This window comes from Mus pahari, chromosome 16 (assembly GCF_900095145.1).
Source record: "Mus pahari chromosome 16, PAHARI_EIJ_v1.1, whole genome shotgun sequence".
Taxonomy (NCBI): Eukaryota; Metazoa; Chordata; class Mammalia; order Rodentia; family Muridae; genus Mus; species Mus pahari.
In genome coordinates, this window is record NC_034605.1 from 23,950,459 (window position 1) to 23,977,555 (window position 27,097).

The 27,097-nt window shown below is 42.8% G+C and overlaps 1 protein-coding gene across 7 annotated transcripts in view; it reads left to right on the forward strand.

The window, feature by feature from the left end:
- Elmo1 (engulfment and cell motility 1) overlaps positions 1-27,097 on the forward strand; it is a 518,869-nt gene that overhangs the window by 467,931 nt on the left and 23,841 nt on the right. For all 7 annotated transcript variants that reach the window (XM_029547332.1, XM_029547328.1, XM_029547330.1 and 4 more), the window contains 3 exons: positions 10,304-10,467; positions 17,199-17,311; positions 26,824-26,931. In XM_029547332.1, coding sequence (XP_029403192.1) covers positions 10,304-10,467; positions 17,199-17,311; positions 26,824-26,931 — 385 coding nt within the window. The remainder of the gene's footprint in view (positions 1-10,303; positions 10,468-17,198; positions 17,312-26,823; positions 26,932-27,097) is intronic.

Sequence of the window (27,097 nt, forward strand, 5' to 3'; positions counted from 1 at the left end):
TCCCTCCTTCTTTTCTCTTCTCTTCTTTTCTTCTCTTCTCTTTTTCTCTTCTCTTCTTTTCTCTTCTTTTCTTTTCTTTTTTCTTTTCTTTTCTTTTCTTTTCTTTTCTTTTCTTTTTTTGTCTAAGACCTCCAATCCCAGCTGTTCTGGCTATCTTTCAATGAAGAGGGCACAAGAACATCTTTGTTATATGAATAAATATATGTTTAGAATTTTAACTTCATTCTTATTGTAATTCTAAACTATTTCCTAGAAGTTAAATATACTCCACTTTCCCTAGCAGTATAAAACATTGATTTTTAATGTAAAGAGAGTCATTCTAGGTATCAGAAGGTCTATCACTGGACCTAATGTCTGCTTATATTTTCATCCATTCAGTGGTATTCCTAAGGCCCTCCTGAGTGCTTGATATGGCCCATGGGTGGTTTCTTACCCCAAATATTATGCCATTTCCAGAGATATGTATATGGGCTTCAGTGATCAAGATGGCGATGATATAGAAATACCATTTAGTTACTGGACTGAACAACCAAAATCCATGAGCACATAAAAACACATTCAAGTTCAAGTTATGATATGTTTTTGACTAATCTGTAAGGAATTTTAGTTGGTAGGCCCTGGAACTTTTAAGAATATTTGATCCAAAGGTATTGCATCCAAATATTTGATGCAAAGGTAATCCTGTGCATCAAAATTAACTAGTGTTTTGCCTTTGTGCATGAAGTTCAGTTGATGAGTAGCATATCTTGCTTGCAGCATCCTGGCTCAGAAGGAGGAAGTGTAATCAATGACTGATGGAGACCACTGTCAGGGTAATGGAGAATGCTGGTGTGCACGTCACACCATTGCCATCCAGGCTGTTCCTTGCTTTGGATGCAAAGAAAGCAGCAGCACCTGGAGAGACCATGGCAAACCCAGTGAATTTTTAGAAACCACGGGACAGTTTGCTTCAGAGCTGTGAATGGTCTGGACAAAGAACAGAAAGAGATACCGAGTGGTGGTGGGGAGTGCGGGGGGGGGGGTGCAGAACCATTTCCATTCTGTGTGTGACTTCAGACAGCAAGTGGCAGCACGTTTTTGCATAGTCACTTCCACCGCTTTAATTGTCTGAGCATGGTGGCTGTAAGGGATGGCAGGCTCTCCTTTAAACATAATAAATGGCTCACAATTACTTTGCTTTGGAGAGTGCTCTTCTGCCCTGGGACACTATAATAACCTGCAAAGGAAAGAAAAGGCCTAGGGATTTATGAGATGTCTCCATTGCAACCATTTGGGAGAAATACAGCACCATGCCGGTGTGACCGGGTGCTTACCAGAGTTAATCTATCATTGCTCCTGCTATGAGCCCCTTCCTCCCCTGCTTAACACTATCACAGGGATTTGTCCCCGGCCTTCACAAAGACTGGCCAGAAATCATATTCTTCATGTCCCTCTAGACATACGGTCCAGTTGACCTTCAATTCACTGGACCGATGGGGAATTTTTCTAGTTAGAAGGAATTTTAGAATCCAGTGGTGATATTTTTTAAAAAAGACAAATGAGATGAAGTCTCTTCTTGTAGAGCTTTCAAGGTCTTACTTGAGAGACAAGTAGTGAATAAATATTCTCAGTGTGCTCTGAGAAACGCGGGTTGGTAAAACCTGGAGTAAGGATGGAGCTCTGCCTGATGAGGAAGCTAGGGGTCTGCTTAACTTGACTCCCCTTCCGTGAGTTATATGAAGAGCCTGCATCTGCACAGCACTTTCTGAAGTCACTGGGACTTGTTTGTGTACCATCTTCCCTGCTGTTTCTCTGGGTGACCCCTAGGTCTAGTTCTTGGCCCTGCCAGCACCTCGCCCAGTGAAAAGCATGTATACGGTGCATATGAAGTATTAGCTGAGCAGATGCAAGATTGATTATAGTTCTAAATTTTCTTTTTAAGTTCTTTTTTGAGAACTCCCTACATGAGTATCATATATGAGTATTGCATCCACATTACTCCCCTCCAGCGTCTCCTGTTTGCAGCTGTAAATGTGTGGCCCAGGCTAGCCTTAAACTTGTGATCTCTTGCCTTACCTCTAAAGCATTTCCTACTAGTAGGCACCGCCACAACCAGGCAAATCATCTAATACCAATACCAGGAAGCAACACTTATTACATAAGCATAAACCCAAATGTATTTGTCCTTAGGATGAATCAGCTGGACTTGGTAGTCTCATGGTAGTCTCAATGTTCCAACTGAGAACAGGGCTTTTACTATGTCACAGTCAGCCTCGTGTTTTCTCTATGGGAAGAAGTAGTTAGAGACGGATGGCGAGGACAGCCAGCCCTCTCTATATCCACAGACATGGCATCCAGATTAGGAATCAAAACTCTTTGGCCATGGAGGGTTGTCTCAATGCTGAGTGGATGCAGCTTCCTCCTTGTCTTTATTCTATAAACAGTATGTTAGGAAAGCTACTGAACAGCTCTGGTGTTGTGTTAGGTACAGTACCTCATTTGCAAGTGATTTGAAGTAGAGGGGAGGATATAGGTAGGCGTTTGCACACACGATGCCATTTTATGTAAGAGATTCAGATCTTCAGATTTGAGAAACCACAAGTACCCTCAAACCAGTCCCTCGCAGATACCGAAGGGTGGCTTTATGTGTAGCTGAGTATTGACCAGTGAGCCCCTGTACCCACCACCCATCTATCTGCAGATGGCATCCCCAGTGCTGGATGCCAGCGCTTTATGGAGGATGTGCTGAGTCAGCTATGCAATGTCCTCAGCTCTGCAGCCTTGCCTGACACCAGGGCTTCTTTATGGAACCAGACATTTCTTTCCCACTCCATTTCCTCTGCGTTTGAGCCTAAGCAGACTGCTTTTAAAATTTATTAAATCTCCCTCCCAGTGGGGCAGGTTCTCCACTTTCATTTGTCACGATTTAATAGTGAATTCAAAACAGGCTGGGAGATTTAAACCAGCACAGCTTAGGTTTTTACCTTCAAAATGAGACCAGAAAACACTTCATTTACTCCTTCCTGGTGTCTGATCGCCACGTCACAGGAGGCTGTTTTATGTGTGCCCGCTATGTTCCTCTTCTCTTTCACTCCACACATGAATTGACAACAAGAAATGTACAGATGAATTAAGTGAAACCCCGAAGTTCAGATGTTGAGACACACCAAAGGAGTAGCACAGTGGCCACTGGCTACTTATGGACCTTAAACATGTCATGCCTGCCAGCGGGGAACGGGCAAACCCTGTGAGGAGGAGCTGAGGGGAGGGTGGCACAGCAGGGTAACGGTGCATTCTAAGTAAGAAAGAGATCCAGAATCCCCCGACACTCATATAAAAGGTGGGTGTGGCAGCTCACGTTAGTAACTCCAAGGCTGGGAGCAGGATGGAGCCCTGGGAATCACTGACCAGTCCACCAAACCACGGCTTGCACTTTGGCTTCCATGAGAAACCATGCTCCAGCAACTAATGTGGAGAGTGGCTGAGGACAACACCTAACAGTGGCCTCTGGTCTCCACATGCATGCACATGTACACACACAAAGACACACATACACACACACATACACACACACACACCAAGAAGAAAAGCCTAGCTAACTTCTGTTAATTTCCCATCCTAACTAAAGGTCTCAGCAAAGTCTGATCATTCTTCCTTCTCCCCCATTACCGGGCAGCCATAGTTTAATGACAACAGACCCCCCCCCCCATACACACACACACAACTCGAAGTAGCTCTCCTTCAATAGGCTTTCCAGCTGTGTAAATTCAAAAGGCCTTGCAGAGACTGTTCTTCAGCAGGCCCGTGCTGGCAGGGTGTCTATGAGATTTGTGAGCAGGAATTAGAGGACCAAAATGCAATGTGCTTGCTAAAAATATGCTACCCTTTTACCCCAACCCCAATAAGGAAAAAATACAAACCCCCTCCCCTGCCTGCCCTACACACACTCATGTAGTGGCGTGCCCGACCTGTCAGTTTATTTAAAGCTGTGGATTAAATGTCATTCTCTAATGTGATTGGCACGATTCCTCTTTGCCTCGGGCTGATTCTATCAGATCCTGGTGAAAATAGGTTTCTCTTGCCCCCTGGGGCCTTCAGTTAGCTAACCAGCAAATTTAGCCCGATTGCCCGTGTTAATTTGGCTCCCTGTTTCAGTGGGGGTAACGTGGTTTGTCACAGCGTTACGTGCCTCCTGATCATACGAGTGCAAGGGTGAGCGGGGTGCGGACCTCCGCTCTCCAGCTTCCTCCATGAATGAGCTTCTGGCAGAGACGGCAGATATGGTAGGGAGGAACATGGACTTCCCTGGTCATTGTTCTTCTGTGAACCCAGCACTGACTGATTTTTACATGACTCACCGGTTGAAAGGTTTACTATTTTTATCACCTATAAAAGTGCCTTAAACCTTACATTAAAAGGACTTCCCAGGAAGGGCAGAACAGCTGTTCATATTATCCACCCGAGTCTTCAGTACTGGGCATCTCTGTATTATCATGTGCATGGAACGCATTGAGTCAGGCATTATATAGTGAATTATCTTGGTTATAACACCCAAGGGTCCTCAGAGATACCTGTTTGGATGATGACAGGATGCTTGAAGCTGTCCTGCTTTCTCTGAAAGCAAAAGCCAGTTAGTGGAGGAGGAAAACAGCAGCCCCCTTCTGTTTTGGTCTCAGGGCACACCTGAAAACTCACCTTTGATACTCTCACAGCTGTCCTCCCTCAGGTCTGCCTGGTCTCTGCCAGTCACAAGCTTGCCCGCTCAGGACTGATACACAGTGCATGGCTGCTCTGCTCTAATCACACATGTGCGGATGCTAACCCTGACTGCTGCCCAAGGCATTGTGGGCTCCTTGGGAAAATGTTGGTCGCCCTTGTAAAAGCATTCCTGATTGGAGTTGCCAGATGCCTTCAACATGGGCTCTGTGGCTACGTTGGGGAGAGACAGCCCAGGAAACAGGGTATGACCCTAGTAAAGGTGACAACTGAGGAACCTGTCCAAATAGGCTGGGAACAGCCACTTCTCTGGCTATAGCTGCTTGCTCTTGGTGCCTGACTGTTCTTGGCAAGAGCGCTGATGTCCTCTGTATTTTAGTGGACTGGCAGGTGGTAGCAGCTAATGACTCAAGTCCTCAGCTGGCATCTGTATGTCACACTAGGCAGGCGTGCCAAGGGCAGGAGCAGCCCCAGTAGCCTTCCCTGGTGTGGTAGTCCTCCTACCTATCTCATCCATTTTCTTTGCTCAAGCCCAGATTCCTCAACCCCAAGTGTAAATTAGCATCCTGGAAGGAATCCATTCCTGGTACCCATTCTAGAATCAAAGTCTTGAGGTTTGAACCAGACAAAACTCATCCTAACTCTGTTTCTCTGATGGTTGGATGGGGACTTTCTTCTAGATTCTTTCTTTTGACAGTTTGATGAACCTTCAAAACATACAGAAAACAGATGTTTCCCCCAATAACTAGTCCATGACTGTATTGCACAGGTAAGTGAAGGAGACAAGGCGTTTCCACGTGATACAGGCAGTAATGTTATATGGGGATATGGGATCGAGTCCTAGCTTTGCAGCAGGAGGAAGGCATATCAGCAGTGTTTGCTCAGGCAGAACTAAAAGGACAACAGGCATTAAAAGGAAGGTGTGGGCAGCAGAAGGAAAGAGAGCAGGAGGGAAGGTAAAAGAGTGAAAGCCAAAGTGCTGACTGGCCCTTGTGTGGGCAGGTTGTGGAGTTCACGGGTGGGGCCCAGCAAAGATGGGAAGATGAAAGTTGTCTTAGCTTCTTCCTTTCTGTTTCTGGGACAAAGGTCTGTAACAAAAGCAGTTTAAGGCAGAAGAGCTTCTTCCGTTCACAGTTCTAGGCTGCAGTCCATCATATCCAGAAAGTCACTGGCACTTGTGGGAACTGGTCACATCGCATCCCTAATCAGAAAGCAAAAGCAGCCATCTCTGCATAGTCTGCGGAGGCATTTTCTGTCACTCACTCTGGACGGGTCCTACCACCTTAATTAATATAATAAACATAATCCCCCAAGGACAGGCCCAGAGGCCCATCTCCTCAGTGATTTTAGCCTTCCATTCCATTGACAATTAACACTATCACAGCCAGTGACACGTTGACTGTCCGGTCTGCACACCAAAGGTAGTACTCAGTCACTGTAGTTCTTAACAAGTGATTGACTTGGCTTTATAATTTGAAAGGAGGTGGAAATTGGAAGGAGAGGCTGGAAAGGGTAGACTTTAGTTCAAAGTCTACTGATCAAATGAGGGCAGATATGGGGGCAAGAGTTCTAAGAACGGTCAGCACATACACTACGAAATGAACAGAAGGAATGGGCAGGAAATAAGAGTCCACATCTCACTAGACGTCACTTGGCAGCCATGTCTCTAGAGCAACATTTCCAGCTTTTTGTGAGCAGGTGGCCACCTAATCCCTAATGGTTCCATGTTTTCTGATCATTGGTTTGGAATTCACCAGTGGGGTTGCTTGACAGTCATATGAGTACAGGTGTCTGGTCCCTATAGAACAGGCTTTGGCATATGGATGAATGAGATCTCAGGACTCTAGCTGGAAATATACTAATACCATAGGGAAGATTCAGTCTCCAGAAAACTGTTCATTTTCCCAGCCCATGGCCCTTAGCTCCTTAACAGAACGTGCCAAGTAATTATTATACTATGAAGTGGCGCTGTACAGAGAAAGAAATGCACGAGTCTCTCTGTCCTCATTCAACACAGGCTGGTTTTTGTCTACAAATTAGGCCTTGTTGCTCCTTCAGATAGACATGGTCGAGACAGGGTTCTCAGAGCACCATGAGGAGGACCACACTGAAGAAATGGAGACAAAGTATGGTTAACGGATACCGAAGGAAATCATATCGTTCGTGAGATGGAAAAGAGCTTGGGGTGGGGGAGGGGCAATGTAGGTTGAGCTCTCATTTAGAACAAGTCACCCAATGTCCCTCAGCACCTTTACCTGAATTGGAGTTTACTAACATTTGATGGATGAGAGAATGACTGATGCTCTGGAAGGTTGTAGGCATAAAGACAAGGCCTTGGCAGACGAGAATAGGAACACAGAGAAGCTTTGTGGGTCTTAGAGTAGGACCCAGGAACAGTTTAAATGAATAGGAGTTAGACTGACTTACTCAAGGCCTGTCTGGTTCCGCTTTTAAAACAGACTTCCAAGGAGCCAAGCTTTTCTCTGTGAGGTACAAGTGTCCTATGGGATCCCACACTGTTTTATTTCATAAGACCTTACAGAGAACAAACTGTGTGGGGGAAACTACCCAGATGCTGCAGACATTGCTTGAGTAATGTACCAAGGCCAACACAACCACAAATGCATACCCCAAGAGCTTGATCCCTTTGGTATCTGTGGCAATGTGGGCATCCTGGGTAAAATGTTTCATTAGCCATTTACTGATGCCCCTGCCATAGCTTTTGCAGATTTTTCAAATCAATGGCCAATGATTCCATGTCTTTCAAAGAACGGTGTTGAAAAATGTCTTGTTATACCTGACATGACGAGAATTCACACCATTAATTGCAAAACTATAGGAACTAGAAGCTATTTTGCCAAGACCTAGAGAGACGTTTAGCTTACTACTTTATCATCTTAAACAAACAAACAAACAAAAACAACCTATCGACTCTTCCAAATGTTGCTTGGCATTGAGGGTAACATTAAAACTTCTTAGGACCAGCACCAGAACAAAGTGAGCCAGGGGTGGGAAAGTTAGTTTTGGGCCCCACCAGCTGCTCTTCTGAGCTTCATACACCCCATTCTTATTCCTCCTCCTGGCTGGAGATGCCAGTCAACCGGTCTACTTTTAGGGAAAGTTTTATGCTTTTTTTTTCCACGTTGAAAGGAAGATTTAAAGGCCTTTCTACAAGGCATTCTTCCCAGTGGGGATAGTAGTCTTGTATCAGCAGTTAGTGAGGCTCAAGCATTACGTTTAACTAGAAATATGTCCATGCATTTGGTAAGGGACTCATTGTTTCCCAGCAAACATTCAACCGTGGTATATGATGAAAGGTAAATTTAAAAGTGATTTTCCTTTTTAAATTTAAATTTTATTTTTATGTTCACCGATATTTTTTTTCCTGCATGTATGGGTGTGTACCACTTGTATGGCTCATGCCCACAGGGTCCAGAGAGCATTGGGTTCCCTAGAACTAGGGTTACAGATGGTTGTGCGACAGCATGTGGGTTCTGGGAAATAAACCCAAGTCCTATGGGAACCGAACTCTTATATTTCATGGTTGTGAGCCTAGCCTTTAACGACTGAGCCATCTCTCCAGCCCCCCAAGTCCTATGGAAGAGTAGCCATTTCTCTTAATCACTGAGCCAATTCTCCAGTCTATCTTCTTACTACAATAGTACCATCAGTTCTATTCATCTCCCCCCTTGGCTCCTTCTGTCTGTCTTCTTTATTTTAATTATTGCACCATTCTCTTGCATGCTCCACCATCCTACCAGAAGAGCAAATAACACTGGCAAACCACTATCTCACTGGCTTCACTCTAAGGATCCCTAAATGGGCAGCGGGTAACCCCCAATGGCGACACATCATAATTCAGTCTTGAGCAAATTTAGCCGTTGATTATGCTTCACTGCATGAAATATTTAGAATTTCAAAATTTGTCAAGCATCCCAAATTGACAATTATGCCTGGGTAGAAAAGCAGACACAGTTGAAGGTCAGCTGGAAAGTGTCCTGTCTTGTTACACTTGGAGCATGGAATGAAGCTTAGGTAGTCTGTTCTGATTTAGTTGTAGCCCCGGTTCAGAGCTGCTAATGAGTGAAGGTGTTGTAGGCTATTTATCTGAGTATACACCAGTGGAACACCCATCGTTCCTCTAAAGATGATATCAAATGTATCTTGAATACAATGTCTCCCATGTGTCAGTAGAGCGTCACCATTGGTTCTCTCCACACTTCTGTTGTGATCTTGGACCTTGTTTCCATCTCTCATTAGACTGTTAGCTCACAGAAGGCAGAGTCTGTAGCTGATTCATATCTCTTCAACATAAAGTCAATATTATGGCCATCATATTTGGTCTCTGAGGATGCTTCTAGATGTATGTTAGACAAGTTATCAATCTTCCCTCGATTCCTTTATGTGTACAATACTCATATCCTGTTCTTCTCGAGTAGAGAGGGGATTAAATGAGATGATGCCTAACAGAGTGGACGAAGCAGATGCACATACATAGTTTTATTTTGTTTTTAAATGTCTAAACAGCACTAAGGAAGGGTGGGCTAAGAGGTGGTAGAATATTTACAAACTTGAAATTAAATCTCAACTTATCCGCATACCAACTGACTGTGATTCTAAGCTAATTTATTAATGCTTCGAAGCTTCAGTTCTTCATAGAATAGAAACGCTGGTCACACACACACACACACACACACACAGAGAGAGAGAGAGAGAGAGAGAGAGAGAGAGAGAGAGAGAGAGAGAGAGAGAGAGAGAGAGAGAGAGAGAGTACCTACTAGGGCAGTGGGTACTTGGTAACAAACCCAATCAAGTGTAACATTTGTAATAAAAGTTCTCATTTATAATGGAAAATGAAGAATAGCTACAAGATTGCAAGCCTTTTGGATACTCCTGTGGGTCCTCTGACCTTGTTTTTTCTTTATGTATTTTGATGAAGATGAATCTACATTAATAGAGGCAATGGTTAATGGCCCCAATGTAGACCTGTCTGGGTGCATAAATTGCCATGTCCTTATTTTCTTGAAGTTTCCAGTGAGATATGTCTGTTGTAATATAATGAATCCCTCTGCCTAGTTGTCTACTCAAAAAGAAAGACCATGTACCCATTTCCAAATGCACAGTGTGTATGAAGACTTGGGCCTTAATGATATGAGGATGAGGTCTGGGAGCCATAGGTATCTCTGTGTTCATTTGAGTTGGTGTCAGCCGAACCACACAGTTAATTTTATCACAGCAATTTTCTCCTGGAAGAAATAATTAATATGCAAGCTTTTAGCTGTGGTTTGCCCTTTGTTGCTTTCTGACTTTTGAGTGTGTAGTGTTTATACTGCTGTATCAGTAGCTGCCACAGAGTATATAGAGCAAATAGGCACTCTCCCTGCCCTTCATTTCCGCTTAGTCTGTTTTCTTCTTTGTGGTTCCCACAGTGTAAGGAAAAAAATAGAAGTATACATAATGAAAGTTTATCTTTTCGGAAAGCACACTCAAGGTTGGAGCCCAGAGGTCACAATGTGCACCAGGGAGCAAGGAGCTTTTAACATGGGAGTCGTTTCCGAACAGGAAAGGTTGGCCCCAGGAATGTAATGATCTTGTTTCCCGTTGACAGGTAATGCAGGTGGTGAAGGAGCAGGTTATGAGAGCACTTACAACCAAGCCTAGCTCCCTGGACCAGTTCAAGAGCAAGCTGCAAAACCTGAGCTACACGGAGATCCTGAAAATCCGCCAGTCTGAGAGGATGAACCAGGAAGATTTTCAGTCTCGCCCGATTTTGTAAGTAACCCACATCTGAGCTCGGTCTCTGCTACTGCCCCCTAGTGACGCGGTGATGTAACAGCGGGGCTAGGTGTCTTTTCTCCTGTGAAGCTGTATTTCACACAGGTACCTCTTAAGTGGCAAAATGTCATGCTATCCAGAGAGAGGCACACCAATTATTAAAGCATTGAGAATCCTGAGGTAGCATAAGTTCCAGTGGGAGCTGTGGAGGGAAAGGGGGGACAACCCTGTGCCTTCCCCAGGGTAGGCTAACCTAGGTAGGCCAGTGGTTAGCATCAGAGCATCTCCTGTCACCTTTATAGCTGTAAATCTACAGGTTCCCAGTGGGGAGACAGCAGGGCCTTCCTTTATTTTATAGGGCTTTGCATTAAATTTCACTTGCAACCATTCCAAAACTTCATGTATCTCCATCTCTAAAGTGTTCTGAATCTGGAAAATAAGAGCTCTTTTGTTCACCTCATCTCTTCTGAGACCTGGCCTGTTTTTCTTTGCTAAGACCAGATTAGATTCATCACCTTTGAATTTTATAGAAAAGGACAGAGGAGTAAAGGTGGGAAGCAGGGAAGGGATTTGACGTTATTTCTATTCTGTAACAAGAAGATTAGAAGTGACTTCGTCTGGACTTTTGTATGTATTATCTACTGTTCTCTTTCTCAGTCAGTGGCGTGTGTGTGTGTGTGTGTGTGTGTGTGTGTGTGTATGTGTGTGTATGTATGTGTCTGTGTGTGTCTGTGTCTGTCTGTGTGTGTGTGTTCTGTGCTTGCATACACTGATATTTTTAATGGCTGACAATTCACAAAACCCCCTTTACTATAGTTCATTTCCTCACTTCCCTTGAGGAAGGCATATGTTATTCCCAAAGATGGAGAAGCAGCCTAGGGAAGAAGCTGGCCTTGATCCTGTTGGGCTCTCAGCTCCTCCTTCATCCACACCATTAGACTGTTTCTGCATGTGCAAAACTGAGAGTAAGTTAAGGAAGTATACAGGTTAGAGAGGACAGTACCCAAGTAGTGACATATTCGATGTGCTTTCAGTTCGTAAGCACCTCCAGAAACTGTACGTTAGAACTGTAGAGTTCAGTAGGCATGAACTTCATCAGCAGGGGCCAGAGGGACTTGGCTCATGTCATTATAAACCCTAAGACATATCATGCATATAATACTGGTCCTTTTAAGAGACACAACTGGATTTTTTTGGTTGGTTGGTTGGTTGTGTTATCGTGTTTTTGTTTTGTTTTGTTTTGATCGTTTGTTTTGGTTTGGTTTGTTTTTTTGTTCCTCAGCCAGAAGATAGTCGCAGTCAGAAATACCAAGCACAGGGTCCCTAGACTCAGTAGCTAGATCTTGAGAAATGCAGTTGCTCACTCACAAGGAGGACAGATGGTGCCACGCCCTTTCAGGACCCAACTTCACAGAATGCTAGATTTTTCAGTCATCTGTTCTAGCCAGTCTGCAAACGCAAGGACACTTTATTATGCTCTGACAATTCTTCAAACCTAAATGGAGAACTCTGAAGAGTTGATTAAGTGAAGGCCAAGTGGCTCTAAATTACCACCACTTCAGCGAAGCCAAGTGAGTCTGAATCAGTGCTTGACCATGACTGTTAGAGAAGAGGATGTCGGCTCTGCCCAGGGTGAGCACTGCCCTACTCTGCCTTTCTTTGCTTGCAAAGCTCTGCCTCCACATGCTGGAGTTGTCCCCCCTTTACTACAAGCTTTTACCTTGATGTTTCTTGAGAGAGGAGACACAGTGCCAATGGAAAGATTATCTCCTTCACAGATGTGACTTTGATGCCACTCTTGTCTTGGAGACTGGAAAGCACCAGGTCCCCCTGGAATTTTTTGGTAACTATAACTGCAGCACAGTGATAACAAGCTGCTAGGAAACCTTAGTGTTGCAACAAGAAGCTGAGGGCCAGCCTGTAGCTACAGCCTCTGCTAGCAGCAGGTGGGAATCAGGATACAGTTTGTCTGTGAGGGGGATCTGTTTGGCTTATTGCTATGATCTGCTAGATGGGGAACTTATCGTGGAATTGGTTGAAATGTAAGTCAACTTGAAATGAGTCAACATGACTCCAGCTAGACAGAGTCACCCAAGGGAATGAGGAGGATCACTGTGCATGTTTATTTTCTTTCTTTCTTTACTCATTTTAACAAATACATATTGGGCAATCCCTCCCTGGTAAGCTCAGTCCGAGGTGCTGAGAAGCACTGAGGTGCCTCCGTGTCCAGACTTCACAAGTTGGGGGAATGGTGGGGCTAATCACAGACTGCTAGGTGTTATAGGATGCACATCTAAATTTCCACAAATATCACAGGAACTGCATCCATGTGAGCTCAGTGCTTAGGGTACCAAAGCTGTTAAGCCTGTCTAGTTCAAGCCTTAATTTTGCAAACAGGGGCAGCAGCCTGGCTAGGACCTGGGCACCAGGTCACTGCTCTTCACTGGCTCTCTAGCATCTCCTCCATAGCATTCCATCCTGCCCTCGGCTGCCTGACCATCACACACAACACACTAGCAAACCTCCGCTCCCTGAAAACCTCATCAACCTTGCCTTGATAAAAAATGGTCATGTATCCCAAGAAGGAAAAAGGGAAACTCTACACAAACAAATGTTTGGTGAAGAGCTAGGGCTGAAGGAAGCAGCCTGGATTATTTCCTGTTTCTTGACGAATGATTTCCAAGAGTAGCTACTTATTTTGTTTGCCACTTAACCGAGAAGATAAATCTATCCTCATTAGTGGTACAGGCTAATAAATATAAAGAGCTTAAACACTCCAGAAATAGGTCATTTAGTACTGAGTTGGAAGAAGAGAGGAGACAAAGACCAAGCAGGAAAACAAGCAAGTAAAATGTCCTGAAACCTGGAGCTCAGACACCAGCTCAGTTCTCAGTGAAGCCGTTGGCAGCTGTGCCATGTTGGGAAGGTGCACAGTCCATTCTAAGCCTGCCTTTTCCCTCTCCAAGCCATGAAAACCATCCTGTTGTTAGGCTGCTACAAGGATTCACATGACTATGTGTAAATGAAAAGGAGTTCATATGTATATGAAAACCGACCAGCACATGCTCAGTTTATGCTATGCACGGAGTGAAAGATCACGCTTACTACAAAACACAGAACTTAGCAAATTATGATAGAAGCGTACATAAATAGAAAAATCTAAACTCTGAGTGCATTTGTATATTTCTCACATTGGCTAAAAATATACAAGAGAAATGAAAAAAAAGGGCCTAGAAATAAGGCTGATAGATACACACATGTGTGCACATGCACGTGTGTGCCCATGCACACACACACACACACTGCAGCTTTCCTAAAGACCAGCTAACTACTTTTCTAGTAGGTCAGTTTATATAGGGATACCATGTTCAGTGTTCAAACATCTGACAAATATTTACCAAGACCTGATACATGCTGGATATTGTTTTTTGTTTTTGTTTGTTTGTTTATGGTTCAACAATGAATAGAACATATACACCATATACACCTTGTGGTGTTAAATTTTAGAGGGAATAATAGTTCTTGGGCCAAGTCTACACACTGCCACTTTCTGTACAGGAGTTTGATTAAAATTTAGCCATACTATTTCATTTTTTTTCTGTTAACCTAAAAACCTACAAAGCCTAAAACATTGACTATCTGATGCTTTTTAGAAAATATTTACCAAACTATGTTCTAGATGACCAGTAGTATTTCAGCTGCGTGAACGGAAAGCTAAGAGTTATCCTCAATCTAGAGGTGTTGTCTGTCTTCCAAGTACTTCACTGGCCTTGCTGAACTTAGATTAGAGTCGTATTCTAGAGAAGGTTCTAGACTGAACTGCCGTCTAAGCTTCCTGCTTTAATCTCTCTCTTTTTTCACTTATAAGTCAGCATAGAACCCATCACCCCAGACTCAACAAGCTAAACATTTCAGAGGGGGCTACAGCCCAGGGTTTTCTTATGAGGCATGCCTAAGAGGTCATATCTCAGTCACAGAAACACATTGTTAAGAGTCGTCTGGTCTTTGGGTGAATAAATGGCTACTGAGTCTATTTGCAAGAAAATCAAAGAAATAAAAAAAAAATATTTTTTAAGGCTTTCTTATTTTCCTTTGCCCACTCGTTTTAGAGCTTCATTTAAGAAAGAAAGAAAGAAAGAAAGAAAGAAAGAAAGAAAGAAAGAAAGAAAGAAAGAAAGCTGTCTCTTTTGACCCTTTTGAAAGTTCCCTTGGAGAGATACAAATTTAGTTCTTCTTTCAGTACATCTACTGGATATGGTGAAGGCATGTGTGATGATTAATATATCCAAGTTTTATTCAAAACATCATGAGACATCATTAAAATCTCGTGGACTTTCCTACTTTTCATCTCTACATTGTAATACCTTAACCACGGCCTATCAAAGCTATCCTCGAAATTGATGTGTTCCAAACTCTTTTCTCCCGTGCCCTCTCCATCCCCAGAGGATGTCTTTTCTTCTTTGCCCTGTTGCCCAGTCTTAGAAGGCTGCAGCAATGGTTTATCACCATGAACAGCTGCCTACTGCCTAAGCTGTGATTTGCTTAGTGTATTTTATAAAAGATGAGCACTAATCATAAATAGTTATAATTGTGATCTGAAAGCCTGACCGGAGGCCCTCAGAAGCCTGTGTGTGGGAAGCCTCGCAAATGCTCTAAGCTCTGTCATTAGTAAGGTACTCCCATACCACACAGGATTTCAAGGGCATTTCAGCTCCCAAATGTGTACTAGTTGTCCTAATGACTTTTCCCATGGCTGTGACAAAATATCCTGGCAAAAGCAAGTTAAGGGGACAAAGGCTTTATGTTGGCTTATGGTTGAAGGTTACTGTACAGCATGCCAGAGAAGTTACAGCAGTAAGAGATTTGCAGAATATGAAGAATGCTTGTGCACGGCTCAATGTTGTTTTTTTTTTTTTAATACAGTCTAGGGTTTCAGCCCAGGGAGTGATACCACCAATAGTTAGCAGCTCTTCCTACCTCAATTAACATAATCACAATAATCTCTTACAACTATACCCAGAAACCTATATACCAGGATTTGTTAAGTTGAAAATTAAGTTTAACTACCATATTAGTTCTTCTTATGTTACTTTTTCAAAAACAAACTCTTTACTTATTTTATGCATATAAGTATTTTGCCTGCATTCATGTGTGTACAAGCATATACATGCCTGCTGCCCCCAGTGGTCAGAAGAGGTCACCAGATCCTCTGGAACTGGAGTTACTGACAGTTGTGAGCCAGGTGGGTGCTAGGAACCAAACCTGGTTTTTCTACAAAAGCAGCAAGTGTTCACAGCTGCCAAGCCATCTCTCCTTCCCCGCTCTCCTCTTTCATTTGTATTATCACAAGAAAGACTGGAATCTGTACTCTGTTCTACCCTTGACATTCCTGAGGAGTTACCACATCTGTAGGATAGAAATGGTGTTATTAAGTACTCATCCTCCAAATTCCTGGGAGAAGTGAAATTAAATGAGGTAAAATTACACAATGTACTTCCAGTCTCGTGAGTACTTGATGAGCACTAGTGCCTACCCCACCCGCAAATCAAGAAGAGGTGGAAACAGATGTCCTGCCTAGAGCCAGAAAGAGTATAGACTCAAGATCAAATTTGATGAATACTTGAGCCTTGAGTGCCTATCATAATGGTCATTTAGAATGTTTAGCTAAGCAAAAGAGAGGTGATCACCGAGGTATATTCAGCAGTTCGTCTACTACTGTCCAATGTTTATGAAGACTTAGTGCTAACACTGTCTCCTTTGGGAGTCATAGCATTTTCTCAAGAAAGATTCTAGTCCCTGTTCACAGTTAAGAAAACTGAGACTCAAACGAGCTATGTGAAACACTAGTCATAGGAACGGCCTAGACTGGACCCTGGTTTTCTGACATCTGGATCCTTGTTACAGGCAATACTTTTAACACATCTCTGAGGACTGAGCTCTGCGGGCTCCCTGTACAGCTTTGATCAGAATACTGCTGACTTTACTAGCCTTGCATGCCGGGATGCTCATAAACCTTTGTATCGTACAAATCCCTTAAAGGTTTCAGAAACCAGTGCACCCTGTCATGGAAGCTTTGCAGTGCAGTTCATCTAAAACTAAACTACATCCTATTAGCCTGAGACAAGTTAGAAATAATTTTAATTTATCCCATCATTATCTCAATCTCTGTGGGCTAGAATCTGGGACAGTGTTATGGCTCTCATTTGTGAGAGATTGAATGAAAAGCAAAATGGGGTCCTTGCTCAAGGTACAGTTAGTGATGGGATCTAGCAATTTCATGGTCACTCGACGTTCCTGTTTGGTCAGCCACAAAACTAATATAGAGATTTTCTGTGTTGGTTTGGTTTTCGATTGTTAGTTTTGTTTTTGCTACAAAACTAAGCACTCAGGAATCTTTTTCTTGGACTTTTGCCTAAGCTGCATCTATGACTTTGTAAATAAGGAATTTCTCAGAAGGCTTTGATCTGGGGAAAAGTCACAAAAGTGGCTGGTACTTTTGTGGACAGTCTGTAAATGTCAGAGACCCAATACTGTTATTTCAACAGGGAACCCAGGCTTAGATTTTCCAGATACCACTTAGAAAAATCTCTAAATGATTCTCTAAAACACTGCTGAGAAGGTCCTGAGGTGTTGATGAAAGAAGGCAGTTCATGCTCTCTGCCCATCAGCTCACAGTGGGCTGTTTATCAGGGTGCACTGTGTAATACAATGTGTTTATTCTCCAATAGGGAACTAAAGGAGAAGATCCAGCCAGAAATCTTAGAGCTGATTAAACAGCAGCGCCTGAACCGCCTTGTGGAAGGGACCTGCTTTAGGAAACTCAATGCTCGCCGGAGACAAGGTATGGTTTAGGGAATTCCATATACAGGCAGGGACAACAGTGGCTTGCCTCTTGGTACTCACAAGAACATAGTGTCATTCAAGGACAGCATTGTGCTTGATAGAAGAATGGCAGTATAGGTCAGTTCTTGTTTTATGTGTAGGGAGAACCAAAATACAAATGAGCAAAAGATCCATGGAGCTAAAGGGCTGTTCTTTGTCATCTAGTCACACAAGGCTACTTGGGGTGGTGCCAGCAACTGCTAATACATGCTGTGATTGAACCCTGTGCAAGGCTGTTCTCTCAATATGTTACTTACACAGCCATCGATCATGTGTCAGTAGACAGGGGACCACATATACAATGGTGGCCACTGGGAACATTGTACCACCTTAGTTTGTGTCACATGATAGAATCACCTAAAGATGCATTTCTTGGAACGTATAATTGAATTCACCATAATTGAATAATACACAATTGGATTAATGAATCCATCTTCAAAATAGCCCTATGAAGTCCTTACTATAATTGTACACATTTGTACATAACAAAACAGAGGTTCTGAGAGTTGAGTAACTTGTAAAGTTCTGGAAAAGCAAGGATTTGCCCTCTATAGCTATAAGCCCTTTCTTCTTGTTTTTTGCTTTTTAAATGTCTATTTTATTTATATCTGTGTCTATATCACTTATATGTGAATAAAGGTGTACGCATGCCATGGTGCACAAACGGAGGCCTGAGGCCAACTTTTGTGAGTCTTTTCTTTCACTGTAAGTTCACAGAATTAAACTTGTGACAATAGGCTTCCACAGTGAATGCTTTTTACCCATTGAGCCAGATGTTACCAGATGATGCTGAGCCACTGACACCACATCCTTCTTTTTTGTGACTCCCTTGCACCATCAGAAAACTGGCGAGCACTGTCTGGGTGGGTCTTGGCACTTGCAGCACGGATGGTTCATATTCTCAAATTTCTCACACTGATGCTGTTTCAGGTCAGCGTTATTTTTGTGGGGTATAAGTAAGGTGATTTAAGAATCTATTTCCAGAATCTTCCAAGACAGATTTCTGATCTGTCTCTGATTTCTGACCTCAAAATGTCAAATCAAAAAAGACAGCAGTAGACCAAACACGTTAGGTGGGAAGCATTCCCGACTGTTTCTCTGCCTTGATTGTTTACTTGCTGTCTCTATGTGCTTCTGATTGCACAAAGTGTTCATAGCATACTGTCCCCAAAGAAAACAGCTGGGAGACAGAACTAAGATTTGAGAAGAGGTGAGGAAACTGAGAGCCAGTCACAAGCAGAAGCATCAATAACTGTGCTTAGAACCAGTATTAGTGGTGACCTGGGAGCAACTCTGGCAGGTAGTTCTGAAACCCAATAGATGCTTTGCTCCGACACAAAGCTCACCCACTAATGACAGTAATCAATTTGTGTTTGTGCCCATCTCCTTGGCCATTTACTTTAACTGCTCTGACCTGAGTGTTCAGTAATTGAAATATGTCGACGTTACCATTGAAAATCACACCGGAAGGACTTCAAAAGCCAGCCAGAACTTCCTAGAGTAAGTGTGGGTTATTTGAAAAGGATAAGAAGCCTTGAGATTTACACTAAGCCTAGGAAAAGGATTTGAGCGGTGGCAGGGAGGGGGACACAGAATATTGAAAGGCTGAGTTGAACATGAGAAAGGCTTGCATTATAAAAGCAATGGAGGAGAGAACTCATCTCCTAAACTCCGCCCTGAACATTGAGGTCACTCCCTTCTTTCTCTTTGCATTCCTTTTGCTGATCTTTGTGTCCAAGCACATGATGCTCCAAGAAGACATTATACTCGAGTGCTAAGCATTGGCTGCCCTTGTACAACTATATGGACTTGAGCAATTTGCAGTCCAGTATCAGTATCTGTTTCCTAAGACTTTTGCAATGTAGCTCTAGAAGTCAAGCTAAAAGGAATCATTGTTCTTGTGGAAGATTGTGTAAAAACAGAACAGAGCAAAACAACAACAGTGAAACAGGTCTGAAAGTGAAAAGGCTCTTTCTTGGACTTCTCAGCTCTACAACTAGCCCCATTAGTGTCTTCAGGCAAGACATCTTATGTCTGTGAACCCTACAACGTGGGAGTCTAGCAGAACTCTCATCTCTGAGACCTATTAGCTAGTTAGCTGTATGCCCTCATCTCCTCCTTGTCTCTGAGCAGATCAATATCCAGAATCTATAGGCCCATGAATGTAACTTAAAACATTTCCTTCTCGTACTTGACATTGGGTAAAAGACCCAGAAGTATTTGGAATGGGAAAAGCATATAGAAACACTAAAAGCAGTCACTGATGCTAGTTGAATCCCAGTGCTTGGAGTTACCCTGAACCTTTCAGCCCAGTATCCTATTTGATATTCCTTTCTAGGCTGAAATGGATGGACTCTACCAGAACTTCCTTCCACTATAAGATAATTGCAGATTTTTATTTTAAAGAATATGTATCCTTCATTGTTGATTAACTTTCTAATGAATAATGGTGCTAGCAGCTAGCGGATGAATTAGCAAACACCTGGGCAGAACAATACAAGTCTGAATACCAGCTCTCTGCCTGTGATGCACGGGCTTTCCCATCGCTCCATCAGAACACTGCGTTTAGATTTTGAAATTGATTTCCACTCCTTCAGGTACATACATGTTCAAGGAGACTTTGTCATAGATTAGATCTGTTACTCCCTGCGTAGGAGCCATGGCCACTTCCCTTGTCCCTTCCAACTTGCCTAACAGGGAGGAGGACACGGATGAGCAAATTCAGTAATTAAGTTCACAGGGGAAACTGAAAGTTCCCCGTCCCACAGAACTGGAAGTGGAGGAGTTTGCAAAACATCTTTTCCTTAGCTGCACTTTGTCAGAGTGCAGTTGGAATTTGCCTATCATCCTATCTCATCCATAACTCTGATACTTGGACAATCTGACGAAAACAAGACGAGTCTGGTCTTCTGGAACATCTGGCCATAGTACACCTGGGTGACAGACAGTCATGTGATACCTATTAATGTGGAGTAAGTCCCAGTCTCCCCGTTCCAGGCTGGGCAGCTGTTGGCAATCGACTCCTCAACCTGGACTCTTTTCCTCTTCTGTCATGCAAAGATGACACCCAGTGGGTAGTTGCAAGTGTTAAGTAAAATCTGGTTAGCACTTAATATGATGCTTATCAAGCAATCAAAACTACTCAGAATTATTGTGGGTGGCACACTCTTGGCATATAATTTTTAAACATAGGAAGCAGACTGCTATTGGATGTCTCAGCCTGCTTTTCTCTTTCTGCTGACACAATGTATGGCTCGCCATGCTTCTCTGTCCCATGTACTCCTGGAGGGGAGATCAAAGATAAACCCCTAGAAGTTGTCCGTGATACACCCATTATTGCCTCATGAGAGTGAAGTCTCCAACATTTCCCTCTGCCTTCTACATTTTAGAAATTCAGGTTTCTCAGAATTGCTTGCATTGAATGGTCTTGATAACCCTTGGGCTAGATACCAGAGAATCATTTCAAAAAATGATACCATAAAGCTTGCTTCTCACGAAAGATGCCTGGTAGCTTCCTGTCTTTAAGTGCCAACATGACTGAGTTATCTCAGAATTATACACAGAGTTAAGCTTGTCTTCCCACTTCAGCCACCAAGGCCTTTGTACCTCACATACCTCTCATAATTTAGTCAGAAACCTGGAGCCAAATGGATCATTCAGGCGCAGCATCTTTATCAACCCTTCTGGGCAGCAAGCTGCTTCTTTCCTCTATTTTAATTACATTTCGCTTTTGGTGCTTCATGAAACCTAATCAGCTCATTTTAACAAAAAGGCAGGTACAAATAAGTGTGTATTTCCAAATGAGGGAAAAAACAGTTGAATTTTGGAAAAATCATTCAATACATCAAAATAACAGGTAAACACCATTTCGAAAATGTGGAAGGGTAGACAGTGGGGTTAAGGGGACATGTTCTCTGATTGGAATGAAGTTCTGTGAAGGATGCAAGATGTACACATCATGTATGTTTTACCCATGCAGTTAAGCTATCACTTTGCAAGTGAAGAACAGCAGACTCGCAGGCTATGATTTTGCTAAGGGCTAAAGCTAAGTATCAGAATCAGGTGGATAGTCAAGGTCTATGTGTTTACCCCACGATTTATTAAGACCAATCATCTTCCAGAGTGTGTGAGAGTTCTGGAATCATGAGCTAGGAGAGGACATAATGCTTCCAAGAGGCAGAATTCAGAATCATGACACAAGTCTCTGGTTTTGAAGAACATTCAGTAACTCGAGAAGTATTTGGAAGGTAGACTTACCTGCCATCCACAGGTGCCATTCCCCTCCGTGAGCCAACAGAGAAATTTGTGGGTCTCATCACTGGGAAAGAGACATTTCCCTTTTGAGGCATGGTCCAGACCTGTTCTCTGACTTGGAAAGGTTTGAGTCTTAGGCAAGATGTGGAGCTTATGAACACAAAGATGATTTGATATAGTTTAGGGCATCCTAGCAAAATGAAACATCCTAATGGAAGTGCTCTAACAACACAGGTTAGGAAGTGCTTCCCCACGTCTGTGACAAGAGGTTCTCGGGGCATGCTACCAAATGTGGCTCTGAACCTAACTCTAGTCAGTCCCCTGCTTCCAAAGCAGAGTTGAACAGACTCAGCTCTTATGTCTATCCAGCATGTCTCACCAACGGTAGTAACTATTACTCGATATTCTGGTCTCCTAAAGACCAATGGGCATGCTTTCCTGTGGCTAAGATAGTATAATGAGGGGAAAATTTAAATTTGTTTTCTTATTGGATAAAGGAGATACAGATAATTTTCATTATTGTAGAAAGTTCTGTTGGACAGTGTTATAAAATTTTCACTTCTCTGATTTTTAGCTTTTAGTAAACCACGTGACATCAGAAGTTGCTTTAATTGGACCTTTCCCCAGGTTTATGGGCTCTGCTGGTTAGCATTAACTGTCAGCTTGACATAGCCTAGAAACATTTAAGAGTAAAGCTTCACTTGGAGAGTCACCTAGATCAAACCAGCCTGTGGACATGTCTGTTATGTTTGTGGTGATTGTCCTGATTACTGATGCAAGAGAGCTCAGCCCACTTCGGGCAGCACCATCCCCAGGCAGGTAGGCAGTCTTAGGCTATTTAAGGACAGTAGCTTAAGTATGAGCCTGTGAACAAGCCAGGAAGCAGTTCCTCCATGAGTTCTGCCTGGCCGTCAACTGTCCTCAACAATAGATAGTGACTTGGAAATGTAAGCCAAATAAAGCCCTACCACCCAACCCCAGGTTGCTTCTGGTTAGACTTAGTGCAGTACAGAAAAGAAATGAAAATGTGGGCTTTGAACCCTCGGATCCTTAACATGGGTAGGGCACATGGAGGGAGGAAGGAGAGGAGGGATCAATGACAAAGGAAAGGAGAATCAGGGGAGGGACTGAAAGACAAAAAGAATAAGAACAAAGGAAAAGATTGAAACACAAAATTGTCTCCATATTTTTTAGTTTGGAGAAGTAAAAGACAACTGTTAATACATTCTAATTTGTAATTGACTGCAGGCTCTCACATCCTCCGTAGATGCTGGTAAACAGTCTTTGATAATGTTCTCATTGCTTCTTGCTAATTGCTTTCAATGACGAGATCTACTCTTGTGTTGCCCAAAGGGACTGAGGAGCTCATAGCGTCACGCTGAGTCTTAAAAGGAAAACACACATTTTTCCCACAAAAGCAAACTACCAATCAAGCTGCTGCTATTGACTGACACTGATGTCTCTCCCACTGTGTCAGTGTCTCTGACACTGATGTGTCGGTGTGCTGTGCTTGTGGGTACCGGCAGCTTCATGCTCCTCTACAGCAGCCCTACCTTTGAGACAGGATTGATGGCTCTCACCCTAAGGGCTACAGCTTCCATTCTGAAGAAAATGCTACCTTAGCATCCTCCCACTTGATCACAAATCAAGACATGTTTTCTGTCTCTTCAGCCCCTGCTTCATTGTTTTGTAATCCATCCAGTCCATCCAAAACTTCTTACTTGCTAAGAAAGAGAGGAATGCATTGCTTCCATCAGTCATGCCTAGTCCCTTTTGCTCTTGGCCGTTCTAGTAGTGGACAGTAAGGGGAACTTGTATAGAGAATAAGAGAACTAGCTAAAGATAGGGAAAAAACTATGGAAGGGTGGTGGTCCTGTAATACAAGGTAATTTAAGCCTCTTCAAGGAAAAAGTTCTCTAGTTTCAAAGCAGATAGACAGGCCGGAGCTGCAGGTAGCCTCTTGTGTTTCTGTTAAATAAGCTTCCATGCATCTTTGCAAAGTATGTGGTCTTTTCTGACAAGTGATAAGTAGCCACTGTTCTGTAGTGATTTATGAATTAAGAATACATTATGTAAGCAAGAGAAATTCCCTCTTTTTATCCTAGATTGTCTTTGTCCCTACTTCCCAGGCCTTTCTTTCTAATTGCCACCATGTGGTCTTTCTCTCTAATTGCCACCATGAATTGATGGAACATCTTTGTGGCAGTCTTCGAGTGTCAGTCTTTCATGTCTGTCATTCATTTAATGATTGTTTGCTATTCCTGAGGAATTCTTGGCTGCAAATATTCTTAGATAAATAAATTTATCCTAAATATAAGCAGCAACACAAAAATTAATATAGTTTGCAAATGAATATACATTGTGAAACTTCATGCCACCTTGTCTTAAAGTAGCTCAATTTCATAATTCTTCCCATCATACCAAACTGCGTATAAATGATCACTGTACCATATGGACTTAATGGCTTCGCAGAGTACAACTGATTCATGGGCTACAGCCAGCATGCAGAGAAGGTATTTCTCTACAGAGCAGACAGATCTTAACCAACAGAAGAACTGAGGATCCCAGTGTCACACCTCACTGTCCTCCTTCCCATTACCCATCAGTAACACACTTAGCCCCCAGAGTTCCTCAGAGGTAATCTACCTTACAAAACACCGTGGTCTTCAGAGGCCGCGTAGACCAGGACATAGGCCGTGAAGCCTTTGTGTTCAGAGAGGACCACCGTGCCCTGTTATCTCAGGCTCTAACAGTTCTGGGATGCTCAGAACACTTGATGTCCTCAGATTTTCACAAGTCCTATCGTAAATTCTAGCTTGGCTCCCCCAAATGCATTCTTCTTGTGGGAACCCAGTAATTTTACATTTACTGACTATAATGGCTGTGAATTAGTGAGGGGATAACTTACTTAACTCTCTTTGAAGTCCACTCCATAATCACCTGTGATTGCTGTATATCTAAAATGATTTTTGACAAGTTGGCAAGCCCAGATAAATTCATGGGCATTGCATAATCATCCTCCTCCTCCTCTTCCTTCGCCTCTCCTTCTCCTCTTCCTCTTCTTTTTTTTTTATTAAATATTTTCTTCATTTACATTTCAAATGCTATCCCGAAAGTCCCCTATACCCTCCCCCACCCTGTTCCCCAACACACCCACTCCCACTTCCTGGCCCTGGCATTCCCCTGTACTGGGGCATATGATCTTTGCAAGACCAAGGACCTCTCCTCTCAATGATGGCCGACTAGGCCATCTTCTGCTACATATGCAGGTAGAGACAGGAATTCTGGGGGTACTGGTTCCTCCTCTTCTTCCTCCTCTCCTTCTCCTCCTCCAGTTCTTCTTCCTCCTCTTTTTCTCCTCATTGTTTCATTTGGTTTTAGTTTTCAGCAGAGTTCAGACTCCTTTAAGTGGCATGTTCTAGATATAGCCAGGGACTCTCAAACAATTCTAAAATCCTCTTATCCTCTAGGAAGTAAAGAATCACAGACAGTTTCCTTTCGTGGGTCAAGTTGGGCATTTTCGTTGTTCATTATGTAGCCTTTACTTCCATTTTTAAAGCTTTTTGTTGATTAAGTGAATTATGGTTAGGATAGGACTTTTTCAGTGAAAACGATTTTATTTTGAAAATCTTCTTTTCTTAAAATGTAATGGACAGCATTTTTATCAGAGTAGTTTCAAAGCAATTTAGGACTGCGGGTACAGTAATGAGGTGATTTGACCAAGACCATAGGGTGAACCAGGTGCATGAAAGTACCAAGAGGCTGGTAGGCACAGATGCTGTGTGCCTGGTGTGCTTGAACTAAATCTTATGTCTTCCTTTTCCAGTTTAGCCAACACCAACCGTGCACACATTCAGTATCGAGTACTGTACCAAAGCTTTGGGACCATAGCCATTATGAGCACAGTGGCTGCCTTCCATACACTATCCAGGGTGATGAGGCCCCTGGACTCTCTTGTCTGATCAGCAACTGTTCGTGGTATATCCACTAGGGAAAGCTGCTTGCCTTCTGTGTACCAAGGGGCATTGCCTCAGTTTGTTTACTTTGGGTTTCACACGCAGGGAACATTAAGATGGCTAACATATATATGTAAATCATGTCAGCCCATGTTTAATTTGTGCAAATAATTTCTGGAGAAGCTCAGATCATAATGTTGATCATAAAAGCCTTTCTGGGGGAGGCAACATCTAATTGAGCCTTCAAAGCTATAGGAACACTGGAGCCATGGTTTATCTTCTTGATCTGTAAACTTATAGGTCTACACCAGTAATATTTGCCTTCCTCTCCCTCCCTTTGTCTTGCTCACATTTTCTCATCACCCTTGAGAGCTGAAGGGATGAAATTGTGAGAATTCAGAGTAAGAATTTCCTGAAATTCATGGCCATTTCCATTCAGGCACTATACGGAAGGGTTTATGAGGGAAGCTGCTTGTGCGCATCTCCATTCTTTCCCTAAATCCTAAATTATTCAGGCAACTTCTGGTGGAGATTCCCACCTCCAAGTGTCTTACCAATATCCTGATACCTTATTCACATATTATGGATGTGAAGTGTGAGCAAGTGTTTGTACTAACTGAAGCATGACCTTGTGTACAGCTGCCTCAGCAGGCTGGAAATCAACGTAGGAGCATCTCAAAGCCCCCAAAGTTATTCTTCCTTGACCTCTCTCCACTCCGTCAAGATTCTGTGGCTAAGGACTAGCCCTGTTGGTGGTTACAGGCACTGATGGAATGCCCATATAAACCACCCTCTTGAAAAATACTTAACCATGGAGATAGAAGGGTTTGGTGACATCCTCGTTGGTCACCAATGTATGCAGTGCATAATGGGTTATACAGAAATACCAAAATCAGAAGGGAGCTTCACCATCTAGTACACTAAAATCCATTATTTCTTAAAGTCTAAAACAGTGGTTCTCAACAACCTGTGCTTCGCAACCCCTTTTGCAAAGCTCTATCTGCAAAAATACTTACACTACAATTTATAACATTACAAAATTACACTTACAAAGTAGCAAAGAAAGGAATTTTATGGTTGGGGGGTCATCAGAACATGAGGAACTCTATTAAAGGGTCACACCATTCAGAGGTTTGAGAGCCACAGGTCTAAAATCAAATGAAGGATTTTTCTCCTCTAGGTAGCACTGTTAAGAAACATCATGACAATGTTTTTGAAAACCAGAATCATTAACCTTTTAAACATGTGTTTTTCTCCTCAGACAAGTTTTGGTATTGTCGGCTTTCACCAAATCACAAGGTCTTACATTATGGCGACTTGGAAGAGAGCCCCCAAGGAGAAGTGCCCCACGATTCCCTGCAGGACAAATGTGAGTAGCTCCTTCCCTGGGTTAGGACACCTAGATCTTGGTTCATTAGTTTTTTCTTTTCTTTTCTTTCCTTTTCTTTTCTTTTCTTTTCTTTTCTTTTCTTTTCTTTTCTTTTCTTTTCTTCCTTTCCTTTCCCTTTCTTTCTTTCTTTCTTTCTTTCTTTCTT